Source organism: Salvelinus namaycush, chromosome 20 (genome assembly GCF_016432855.1).
Source record: "Salvelinus namaycush isolate Seneca chromosome 20, SaNama_1.0, whole genome shotgun sequence".
Classification (NCBI taxonomy): domain Eukaryota; kingdom Metazoa; phylum Chordata; class Actinopteri; order Salmoniformes; family Salmonidae; genus Salvelinus; species Salvelinus namaycush.
Genome location: NC_052326.1, coordinates 10,198,364 through 10,211,707, shown reverse-complemented (window position 1 = coordinate 10,211,707; position 13,344 = coordinate 10,198,364). Strand labels below are relative to the sequence as shown.

Here is a 13,344-nt window from a genome sequence, read left to right as displayed (position 1 = left end):
TTAGGCTCTATAGAGTGTTGTCCAGTCTCTCCACAAATATAGATTAAACTGAATTGTTCAAGGTGGTCTAGGAGGAGGGGATCAGTCCATTGCTTTAGTCTCGGACCTCATGTAAAAACACAAAGGAATGGTTCCCGTCAGACATCAACAAGCTCTCAGTCTGTGTCAACACTGTCAGCTCTCTTTTATTAAAGAGTCTGTCTGTGTGTTTGGAGCCATAGTAAGCTCTCATTAAAAGAAGGCTTGCTGTTGACCCCCTGAAGCTCTGCTTTGGATCATGGATCCAGCACTGTGAGATGCTGGTGTGATGGAGAGGGCCTGCTCGGAGTCTATCAAGCCTTCCAACACTGACCAACCCAGTCATGAATAACCCCTATAATATCTAACTCATAGGCACTTCATGTAGATATGGGTATAAACAATATGCTTGTAGCTCCACCTGGTTCTCTAGTAGGCTAGGTGAAAGTACTGCCATATTGATTACACCAATCAAATCCTTCCCTCTGCACACCTGCGCCCAGAGTGTAAGGGCTAGTGGTTGTTTGTGGACCAGGCCAGTCTTCTTCTGTGCTCCCCTTCCTGCTCTGTTAGATGCCATGGGGGACTGTCTGTTGACCAGCTCTTCCCGAGTGGAAAATGTGAGCTTCTCCCACTGGACCAGCGGAGGGATAGACACTGTGTCTGCGTTCCAATACAAGCCAGCTCTAAGTACTCTCACCATCTTTCCTTCCCTCTCTCTCTCTCTCTCTCGCTCCCTCTTTTGCTCGCTCTTTCTTTTGCTTGCTCTCTCGCTCTTTTGCTCTCGCTGTCTTGGTCTATTTTTCTCTCTTGCTCACTCTCTCAAAGTACCAGTGTCACTGCTTGAGTAAACATTTGAGATTAACTTCTTATTACAATTTATTTTGTATTTTCCTGTTTATTTTTCGCTGCCTGGCTCATTGTGCAAAAAGGTGCAAAAAGGTGCTGCCAGAGTCTTGTCCAGAGTGATATCAGGAGGACCCACTTGAAAGCATGCCTCTCAAAGGGTTTGATATTGTTGATCCTGTCAGCTATCTATCTTCAATGCCAATCTGAGTTTTATATGTCATTTGCCTCTTGTTATTTCGAGTTACACAGGACCCCTCTCAGTAAAATTCCGAGGCAACTTTCTGCCTGATGAAAAAAATAGCATGGAGCTGATGATGTCATGGAAACTCCAAACTTATCCAGGACTTATATGACCCATCGTGGGAAGTAAATGTTGAGGCTGTATTGGACATCTCTCTCACAAAGAGAGAGAGAGACTCTTTGTGGGAGAGATGTTCTTTGAATAGTTACATGCATGCAGCCAATGCTGAAAATGTATGTTCCTTTAGTCAAATTTACTCCCACATAAGCCACCTGGCTCAAGAGGGCTCATCACCATCTGCCATTACAATCTGATGATGTCTGCTCATGGAACATTTAGATTGGTTTCAATGTGGAGTGAAAAGTGTATGGTTAAACAAAGAAAGATATTCAAAATAACCCGTTTTTCCTGGATATCCTAAAAGCATAACACCTATAGCAGTGGTTTCCAGCCTTTTTTGGTTACTGTACCAACTGAGTTTGCTGTTCCTGGAGTACCCATGAAGTATCCCCTCCTGCATTTTACCAGTAGGCCTATGGTCTCATGAGTCTTCACAAGTACACCCTGTGGATAGGCCAAGGTTGTAGTACCTCTGGTTGGGAACCGCTAACCTATAGTATTAGACCTACACACAGTGCACTGTGCTCCAAACCAATGATGATAGTCAAAAGTCAAGCACTGCATTTTATCTGAGCTTCTGCACATAGCAATGTTTACAAAAAGCATCCTAGGCATTTCCTTGTTATTGCCCATAGAAAAGATAAAGTGATCTGCTCTTACTTTGAGGCCTCTGGAAGTCAGCGAGGGTGTAGTGGGAGACGAGTCAGAGAGGGACTTTGTTGTGCGTGGCTGATCCTTTGCGTTGCGGGGGGAGAGAACAGATGACATCGCTGCAGGCTACTATACACTGCATGGGGTTCAAGTCTGGTCCAGCAGTCCGGTCCAGCGGTCCAGTCCAGCAGTCCAACCAATGTGATTCCAAAGGACTACTGCATAAACAATCCAGTGAGACACAGTTAAAATCCCTGTGATGTGAATGGTGGTGAAGGGACAGAACCAGAGTTGTGATCCAAATTGAAGAGTTCTAATGATAGAAAAACAGCGGTGTGATCTATCTTCAAGTGATGTTGTGTTATGGTGCGATGAGTTGAGGGTGAGTGAGTAGCAGAAGTGTGATCCACAGATGAGGGCGCTGTGGAGGAAGTAGAGGGTGGGCGGTGCTCTAGAGTGGGTTTCCTCGGGCTCCCCCAGACATTTCACATTTTTGTTTTAACCCTAAACTGGCACACCTGCTTGATGATTAGTTGACTAATTGATTCAGGTCTGCCAGTTTAGGGTTAAAACAAAAATATGAAACGTCTGGCGGGCCGAGAAGAGGGTTGGGAAACCCTGCTGTAGAATATATGTGGAGGGACACTGCCTGGAACTTGACAGCAGTGCAGCTCATGAGAGCACTCTCTCACTGGACTGTGGTCATTCAACAAAAATGAAAACATCAAAGCAAAGAACTCTGCTCTCATTCTGCCTGACACTCTCTTTCTCTCTCTCTCTCTCTCTCTTTCTTTCTTTCTGCCTCACAGTTTCTCTTTCTGTCTCTCCCTCATTCCTTCTCTGATCACCATTTTGTCTGAGCTGTGGACTAATATGGATTTGTTTGACTTTAGAATTTGTTATGAAGATTATAATAAAAATAATTTTAATGATAGCCTCACAAATTTGATACTAGTTTTCCCTTAGTGTAAAAGTACAACCACATATTTAATGTGTATATTTATAAAACATGATATCACACAGTGGCCAGCAGAGGTCCTCTCAGTACCGTACAGTAGACTACAAACTGCAAATGAGGAGGATCCTTTAGCCTCACAGGGATTATTTGGCTGCTGGAGAGAAGGGGGCAGGAGGGAATGATGACAACAACAGGAAGTATTTTGGCTGGGGCTCATGATCCCTACTTCCTTTGATTACTGCTCCCCTAATGGGTCAGTGGCCAGTGCCTGACTAAGAACAACTTCTGCCTTCAGCATATACAAATACAGTACACATACTATACACATACCTTATGGACAAATAATCACTATCTTCACTTTACAGAGATGGGATATGAGCATAACATTAAATGTGACAATAGCATCAATTATATTTCTGCCCTGAAAAATTATAGCTTGTCATATCTCTCTACCTAATTTCTTTGCTCAGACCAATTGAAAAGTGATATATCGGTAACAGCAATACCACTCCACATGATTAATCAGAAAAACTGTGTTCATCGCAGCCTAATCACACCAATCAGGTTGGTTTATTTATATTCACCATGTGGATATATACATTAAATTCTGTATCTCCACACAGTTTATACAAAGAATTGGATTTCACCTCCTTCCTATAAGCCACATTTGCACTGTTATACAAGAACACTGTCCATATCAGATTTTGCACATTGTTTATGAGTTGTCCCCACATATTCATGAACGTCTGAGCCTGATGTCCTTTGTGTTGGGGAGTCTCATGAATTGATATGAGGTGAGCGGACACCTGGGGCAGTTGATTTGTGAGTTGCCCTTCGTGCCAGCTCCCATACCCTATAATTCTCTATTTCTTTGTGACTAATTTGTATACAGGCATACCAGAAAAGCCACATCCCTGATTGGTAGATGAGTGGCAACCCTGATTAGTAGCACATGCTGCTCATCGGTTGTTCTTTACAAATGCTGTATTAAAAGAAAATTGTACCTACACGCCGAAGAAGGGTGTCAAGCTGAATCGTCTGTGTACGCGATCCCTGATGCAGTGAAAATCATTTAAATAAGAGACTAATGTAGAAAGCTTTATGCAACAGCTTTTTGTTTGTATTGAATTTGCAGGTTTTACGCACCAGCCAAGCTTCTGGGAGAGCACGATGGTTCTAGTTTGATTGGTTGATTTTATATTTTCTAAATAGTATATGAAAATCAATGACCATGTTGGAACCATTTCCTGGTAAGACAAAACCAACTACATGGGAATTGTACTGTATGTACCGTTCAGGGCAGAGATCACTACAGTATGTTCACTACTTTGTGTGGATTTTATACTACCAGACCTGCTAACCCAATACTCACAAGATCACATTATCCTCAGAACACTCACAAGATCACACATCAGTACTGTATGAACAATTCTCTTTCACATTTTGACACACATTGACAATGAGACACGGATCTGTGGATACTGGCACCACCTGGTGGCATAAAACATTTCCAAAAGGCTTAGAAAAGGTTTGGCGGTACAATAACAGCAAATGGAATGGCATCAAACCACGTAGTTGATGTTTTTGATACCATTCAACTTATTCTATTCCAACCATTAGCATGAGCCCGTCCTCCCCAACCTCCTGTGATGTGAACGTTTCCTCCGAATAAATAAAACAGAATCGTAAGAGTAGAGAGCTAGACACCGCTAGAAATATGTATTTTTTAATATAAATTTGCAAACATTTCTAAAAACCTGTTTTAGCTTTTGTTAGTAACGCATCATAGCTACATGGTTCTCGTCACTGGAGATGGTGTCATCTCCAATCGCTTGTAAAACAATGACCTGCACTCCAGAAGGGGAGGGGACAGGGGAAACAGGTAGCTGACTAGTGGTGGCTATTCAGCAGCCTGATGGTCTGGGGGTAGAAGGTATTGGCCAGTCTTATAGTTTTTGCCATGATGCACCTATACGTCCCGCGTCTGAGTGATGGAAAAGTGGAGAACAGGCCATGGCTCTAGTGGCTGGGGGTGACAGGCTGAATTTCTTCAGCAACCTCTTGTATTGGTAGTCACAGGTGTAACTGATGTGAAATGGCTAGCTAGTTAGCGGTGGTGCGCGCTAGCAGCCTTTCAGTCGGTGACGTCACTTGCTCTGAGACCTTGAAGTAGTGGTTCCCCTTGCTCTGCAAGGGCCGTGGCTTTTGTGGAGCGATGGGTAACGATGCTTCGTGGGTGGCTGTTGTCGATGTGTGCAGAGGGTCCCTGGTTCGCGCCCGAGGTCGGGGCGAGGGGACGGACTAAAGTTTAACTGTTACACAGGCACACCTATGAATGCTAACAGTTGCATCTGAAAATGATCAATGCCGCCTCCATAAAAATGTCATGTTGCTGTCCAAAACAGCTCTTGTATTTATCTCAACTCTCACATTATTTCCATTCGCTTCCAGCCTAGCATTTAGTTTGGTGCAGTGGGGTTAAATATAAGCCTCGACGTCTGTCTGTCCAACCTCAGAAACAATGTTTCACTTTTGAATTTCGATCTATGTAGTACCATACATAAGAGTGAACGGTGCCCAGATGAGACGAGACAACTTTTTCTGACATGCTGACCAAACCGTCTCTGCACATGTGTCCGAGTGCGCCATCGTGCACATGTTTTGTGTGTCTATCTCAACCAGACGCGTTCATGTCATGCAGGTTAAAATACCAAAAACAACTGTTCGAACCTTATTGATTTGGGGACAGGTCGAAACACACATTTGCTGTTGCTAGTTAATTTGTCCTGGGAGAGAAACATTGGGTTGTTATTTTAACTGAAATGCATATGGTCCTTTTTTTTCTGGATCTTTGTAGAATTTTGACCTATTATGAGTCACACAAATTGTGTGTTCTGTACTCCAACAGATAAAAGGAAACCTAGTTCGTTTTCTTTGATTAATCTCTACTCCTTCATTCTTCTTCTTCTGTGGATTTTATATGGGGATTGGCAACCAACTTTAAGATGCATTACCGCCAGCAACTGAACTGGAGCGTGGACCTCATTCATCTTTCAATTACTCCCGTGGGTTAGTATGCTCCTAGAACCCATAGAGTAGATGGGAGAGGCGGTAGAGGCAGGACTTGAACCGCATAAAGTGTCTCAAATAGAACCAAGCTCTATTTTAGTTCCTGGCTAAGCAGATGCCTGTTGACGGGCGAAAGCAGCTTGGATGAAATGATTGAATAACATGTATGTGTACATTTATTTTATTACGTTCATGCACGCAACGCGGGCAGTTTGGTCAGCATGTGTGCCAGTCGAATTTATGCATCAACGTCATTGTCATATCCAAGTTAATGCCAATATTTAAAAAAAGTTCAAAATGAAAATGCGGCCAGTGTACTGTCAGTCCAGGTTTAACGTTTGACGTGACTGAGTTAGCTGAAGTTGGCTAACTAGCAACACGAATGTTATCCAGCCTGCATAGCAAGCATTTTGTTCAGAACGGACGACCAGTCCTTTTGCATAGCAACAAAAAAATGAATGACTTGGTCACGTTTATAGCAAAGGAATATATCTTCTGGTGGAACAATGAAATTGTATGAATTGACTTACCAAAATAATGTTTTAATGAAAATAAGTAATTCATTGTTATTTTAAAATGTTGGTAACAGTTGTATAAAAGCAATAAGGCGCGTGAGGCAGTGCTGTATGATGAATACAGTCACTGGTAAATGGGTTGACTAGCCGAACAATGCCATTTATCTGTGACTGTATTCATGATTCAGCACTGTCTCTTGTGCCTTATTGCTTGAAAACATTATGTAAGATGTTGTTCTAGAGACAAGGTAACTTTTAAACATGCAAAGACAATGAATGAGAGAAAAAAAAGACATACTCTGTGACAATTATGGTCCTCATTCATGGTGAGAAAATTAATGTTGTAATGCAGTTTGACTGAAAAAATAAACAAGGATATACACTGAGTGTACAAAACACTTGAGCTGTGTTTCGATTACCTATACTAATATAATGTATACTTTATAATTAATTAGTATATACTATTAGTTCATTTAAGTACATTTTAAATGAATGGTATCCTTTCAGTTGAGAGCACTAGCGCTTCGCCTGTCTCCTGGAAGTTGATGCTGTTGCTATGCAACTTGTCACGTGTGCTCCCTCTCCGGTGTCTAGGTCACCAGACTGCTCATTATGGCGCACACCTGTCACCAGCGTTATGCGCATAATGACACTCACCTGGACTCCATCCCCTCCTTGATTATCTACCCTATAAATGTCACTCCCTTTGGTGTCTTCCCCAGTCATCATTGTTCCTGTTTCATGTCGGTGCGCTGTTTGTGCTTCTTGTTTTGTTCTCTTATTTATTAAACGTATTCACTCCCTGAACTTGCAACACGACTCTCAGTGCACATCGTTACACAACCTCTTGCTGGCTTGCTAGCATAACAATGACTAGCTAGAGATCATACGATTTCGAGTGTGTTTGTACATTTTATCTGGAGTGCCAGAGTGCGCTCTGGGCATTTGTAAATTCAGAGAATTGTCAGATTATCCAGTTGTAAATTCAGTGTTTCACTCTCGGCGCATACATCACTATGTGGTTCGTAAGGATTGCGTAGATAAATTGTCAGCCAACATAACGTTTAGCATAACTAATTTGAAAAGTCATTTATTACATTGATCAACATTTTCTTAGCATTTGTCAAAATTAGTTAAAGCAATAAATTTGCATTCGCACTCGGACTTCTGCTGCATATTTAAAAAAAAAACTAAACTATTTAATCAGGCAAGTCAGTTAACACTTTTATTTTCAATGATGGTTTAGGAACAGTGGGTTAACTGCCTTGTTCAGGGGCAGTTTACGCTGTCAGCTCAGGGATTCGATCTTGCAACCTTTTGGTTACAAGTCCAACGCTCTAATCACTAGGCTACCTGCCACCCGTTTACTTCAAATCTGTAAACATTGTGAAGCCACGCCCATTTTCTGAGGAATTGCATTATGGGTCCTAAAAGCACAGAAATAGTGTCCACTGCTTGTATACTTCGTACTTTGGTGCCTCTACCACCATAGCATTAGCTGCAGGCTCTGGCGCTGCAGGGGGATTAGCCAGTCACTCTTCCTTGATTGCTTACACCTTCTCCATCAGCACCTCTGTCTGACATTTTTAACTGCATGCTCTTAGGCATTCTCTGCAAGGTCAACTCCATCTTCTCCTGTCCTTATGGTTTTATGTTTCTTTTTCCTTGTAGGCTGGACCAAAGACATGCCCGAGAGATTGAGTGAGTTAACATGGTGTTCAAATATGGAGTGGGATGATACTGAAATGGTACTGGTGCAGTACTGTTGTGTTACCTTCAACAACAAGAAAGGCATTGCAAGATTTGATTCCTGCCACAGAGACATAGATGGCTTTGTCCACCATAGTGACGCCTTTAATGATTAGTCTGTGGATGAGCTTGTCCTCAACCTACTTTAAATATCATATTTTTTTCACTGCCTCCAGTGATAAGTTCTGCCCACCCACATGATCTTGCTGAAGGGTTGTGACAGGACCCAATCAAATACAGCATCCTCTCTCTTCATGGCCTTACACTCCTGAATCTTTACAGGGAAGTCCACCATGGAAACTGAAGAAGATGCATAATTGAAGATAAGTGAGCAATCTGGTACCCAGACAGTTTATTGATAACTAAACATTCATGGCACACATTTTTCCTTATGTTTATTTATAGATGTAGATAATATTTTAGATACACGTCAAACCATTGTCATTCAGACTGGATACAATATCTGGTTGAAATTATATAATAATTGCACATGTATTGCTCGCAAAATAGTCTTCCATTGTTATTGTTCTGCACATAACACTGAGAATATTGACCTAAGGTGTGTGGATAGTGCTGAACTCCAGTCCTTGCTAGCCATAACAAGATGCTACCATCACAATAGTAAACTCAGCAAAAAATAAACGTCCTCTCACTGTCAACTGTGTTTATTTTCAGCAAACTTAACATGTGTAAATGGTTGTTTAAATATTTGTATGAACTTAACAAGATTCAACAACTGAGACATAAACTGAACATGTTCCACAGACATGTGACTAACAGAAATGGAATAACGTGTCCCTGATCAAAGGGGAGAGGGGGGGGGGGTCAAAAGTAACAGTCAGTATCTGGTGTGGTCACCAGCTCTGGGCTCTTCGACTCGTCAGTGAAGAGCACTTTTTTCCAGTCCTGTCTGGTCCAGCGAAGGTAGGTTTGTGCCCATAAGCGACATTGTTGCCGGTGATGTCTGGTGAAGACCTGCCTTTACAACAGGCCTACAAGCCCTCAGTCCAGCCTCTCTCAGCCTATTGCAGACAGTCTGAGCACTGATGGAGGGATTGTGCATTCCTGGTGTAACTCGGGTAGTTGTTGTTGCCATCCTGTACCTGTCCTACAGGTGTGATGTTCGGATGTACCGATCCTGTGCAGGTGTTACCCGTGGTCTGCCACTGAGGACAATCAGCTGTCCGTCCTGTCTCCCTGTAGCGCAGTCTTAGGCGTCTCACAGTACGGACATTGCAAGTTATTGCCCTGGCCACATCTGCAGTCCTCATGCCTCCTTATAGCATGCCTAAGGCACGTTCACGCAGATGAGCAGGGACCCTGTGCATCTTTCTTTTGGTGTGTTTCAGAGTCTGTAGAAAGGCCTCTTTCGTGTCCTAAGTTTTCATAACTGTGACCTTAATTGCCTACCGTGTGTAAACTGTTAGTGTCTTAACGACCGTTCCACAGGTGCATGTTCATTAATTGTTTATGGTTCATTGAACAAGCACGGGAAACAGTGTTTAAACCCTTTACAATGAAGATCCGTGAAGTTATTTCGATTCTTATGAATTATCTTTGAAAGACAGGGTCCTGAAAAAGGGACGTTTCTTTTTTCCTGAGTTTATATACAGAAGGGACCTTTGCCTCCTTTGAGTTGCTAACTTTTTCAGATGCCTACAGATTAGAGACTGATATATCTTCCGACATTTGGAAATGCTAAACCTTCCATGTTTGACGGATGCATAAACATTTGTCCCACCTCATGCAAACTGATATCTCATCTATATGACGCTTTTCAATCTGTTAATGGCATCTATAGAGAAGGTGTACTAAGGCAAAATGGGAGGAAAGGACTGACATTTCTGTGCCAGACTGGGAATCTAGCTTATAGTATATCAACACCTGCTCCATTAACTCCTGACATCGTCTCATACAATTAAAGGTATTACACAGATTACATTATTCCAAAACTAAACTGCATAGGATATTTCCTGATCCATCCCCTATGTGTGATAAATGTCATGCTGGGAGGGTACACTACTCCACTGCTTTGCCCTATGCTCTAACTTGTATGGTTATTGGTGTGGAATATTTAGGGTCCTCTCTGAAGTTCTGGATACTTGACCCAGACCCGCTTCTAATCATCCTGGGTCAATTGTCAGAAACCCTAAACAGTTTAACCAACACCAAAAAACATCTAATCTCTTACAGCCTCATTTCGGCAAAATAATGGATCTTGTTGTTTTGGAAAAGAGATGAAGTTCCCTCTACCAAATTATGGCTCAGTGATTTGGCAAACTTCAATATATTCGAATTCGATATATTCTGTGCAAGTAATTATCAACATTTTATCAAATCTGGAAGCCTCTTCTCTCTTACTTGGACAATATACTTTTGTAAAACCATTCAGTGTAAATGTAAGTTTAATTTAAATAATAATAATACATTTAACTTCAATAGTACTTTTAATAAATAAATCATCTCAAAACGCTTGAAAAAGAAAACGAATAAAATAATACAGATTTAAACAGTACCAGTCAAAAGATTGCATTCACCTACTCATTCAAGGGTTTTTCTTTATTATTTTCTACATTGTAGAATAATTGTGAAGACATCAAAAATATTAAATAAGACATATGGAATAATGTAGTAACCAAAAAAGTGTTAAAAAAATCAAAATATATTTGACATTCTTCAAAGTAGCCACCCCTTGCCTTGATGACAGCTTTGCACACTCTTGGCATTCTCTCAACCTGCTACATGAGGTAGTCACCTGGAATGCATTTCAATTAACAGGTGTGCCATGTTAAGTTAATTTATGAAATATCTTTCCTTCTTAATGCGTTTGAGCCAATCAGTTGTGTTGTGACAAGGTAGGGGTGGTATACAGAAGATGTCCCTATTTGGTAAAAGACCAAGTCCATATTATGGCATGAACAGCTCAAATAAGCAAAGAGAAACGACAGTCCATCATTACTTTAAGACATGAAGGTCAGTCAATGCGGAAAACTTTGAAAGTTTCATGAAGTGCAGTCGCAAAAACCAACAAGCGCTGTGATGAAACTGGCTCTCATGAGGACCGCCACAGGAAAGGAAGACCCAGAGTTACCTCTGCTGCAGAGGATACGTTCCTTAGAGTTAACTGCACCTCAGATTGGAGCCCAAATAAATCTTTCACATAGTTCAAGTAACAGACACATCTCAACATCAACAGTTCAGAGGAGACTGCGTGAATTAGGCCTTCATGGTTGAATGCCTGCAAAGAAGCCACTACTAAAGGACACCACTTGCTTAGGCCAAGAAACACGAGCAATGGACATTGGACCAGTGTAAATCTGTCCTTTTGATCTGATGAGTTCAAATTTGAGATTTTTGGTTCCAACCGCAGTGTCTTTGTGAGACGCAGAGTAGGTGAACGGATGATCTCGGCATGTGTGGTTCCCACCGTGAAGCATGGCGGAGGAGGTGTGGGGGTGATTTGCTGGTGAAACTGTCTGTGATTTATTTAGAATTCAAAGCACACTTAACCAGCATGTCTACCACAGCATTCTGCACACCATCCCATCTGGTTTGCTCTTAGTCCCACTATCATTTGTTTTTCAACAGGACAATGACCCAAAACACACGCTATTTGACCAAGAAGGAGAGTGATGATGGAGTGCTGCATCAGATGACTTGGCCTCCACAACACATGACCTCGACCCAATTGAGATGGTATGCGATAAATTGGACCGCAGAGTGAAGGGAAAGCAGCCAACAAGTGCTCAGCATATGTGGGAACTCCTTCAAGACTGTTGTAATAGCTTTCCAGGCGCAGCTGGTTGAGAGAATGCCACGATTGTGCAAAGCTGTCATCAAGGCAAATGGTGGCTACTTTGAAGAATGTCAAATATAAAATATATTTTGATTTGTTTAACACTTTTCTGGTTACTACATGATTCTATAACTGTCCATAGTTTGTTTTCACTATTATTCTACAATGTAGAAAATAGTAAAAAATAAAGAAAAACCCTTGAATGAGTAGGTGTGTCCAAACTTTTGACTGGTTCTGTACTCTGTGTGCAAAACATCAACACCTGCTCTTTCCATGAGACTGACCAGGTGAATGCTATGATCCCTTAATGATATGACTTTTTAAATCTACTTCAATCAGTGTAGATGAAAGAAAGGAGACAGGTTAAAGAAGGATTTTTAAGCCTTGAGACAATTGAGACATATATATATTGGGTATGTGTGCCATTCAGGGTGTGAATGGACAAGACAAAAGATGTACGTGCCTTTTGAACAGGGTATGGTAGTAGGTGCCAGGCACGCCGGTATCTTTCAAGGACTGCAACGCTGCTGGGATTTTCACGCCCAACAGTTTCCTGTACGTATCAAGAATGGTCCACCACCCAAAGGACATCAAGCCAACTTGACACAACTGCGGGAAGCATTGGAGTCAACATGAACCAGCATCCCTGTGGAACGCCTTTTACACCTTGTGTACCGCCGAATTGAGGCTGTTCTGAGGGCAAAAGGGGGAGTTGGAATGGCAAATGGTGGCAAATGGTTGCATTTTTGTTAATTTTTCTGTTTTTAGTTTTTTTAATTAATAAGCTTTTCATCATATCCCCCATTTACACAGAATACGTACTTGCCAGCTTGCAATACAATATTTAATCCACTAGCAGATATGTGTACGCATGGTCTAAAGTTTGAGGGGAGGTGAGCACAATCTCACGTCAAGTAAAACATTTTTAAGTGCCAACTTTTTTTATAAATGACACAGAAACTTAATTCGCTGACTCTATTTACTGCAGCCCCAATGATGTCGATCGGGGCATGATCGCTGCTCTGCTTCCTGAAGCAAAAAATCGAACACCTATGTTTTGCTGACATTAAGGGAGAGGTTGTGGTTGTTGGTTCCACTTTTCTGGGCTCCGTTATTTACTTAACAAATAAGACAATTTTAAACAAAATACAGCTGTAGACAGAAGTCAAAGATCAAACATCAGACATACAACTGATGTCTCTCCTGAGTTCTGCCCCAAACAAAAGAAAGACAAGATCATATATACCCGAGATCACACCTTATGATCTCCTATGTCAAAACCTGCATGTGGGGCTAAAATAACAAGTTATTCTTAACACAAGGTTTCTGAGAACCCTCAGTGGCATGCAAATCTGCCCTTGTTTCAGAGAAAAACCGA

The 13,344-nt window shown here is 41.6% G+C and overlaps 1 protein-coding gene across 2 annotated transcripts in view; it reads right to left on the bottom strand.

Annotated features, from left to right (window-relative positions):
• LOC120065658 (protein phosphatase 1 regulatory subunit 12B-like) overlaps positions 1-2,270 on the bottom strand; it is a 38,130-nt gene extending 35,860 nt beyond the window's left edge. For both annotated transcript variants that reach the window (XM_039016725.1, XM_039016726.1), the window contains exon 1: positions 1,889-2,270. In XM_039016725.1, the coding sequence (XP_038872653.1) occupies positions 1,889-1,996 (108 nt within the window). In that variant the 5' untranslated portion in view covers positions 1,997-2,270. The remainder of the gene's footprint in view (positions 1-1,888) is intronic.
• Between the last annotated feature and the right edge of the window lie 11,074 nt (positions 2,271-13,344).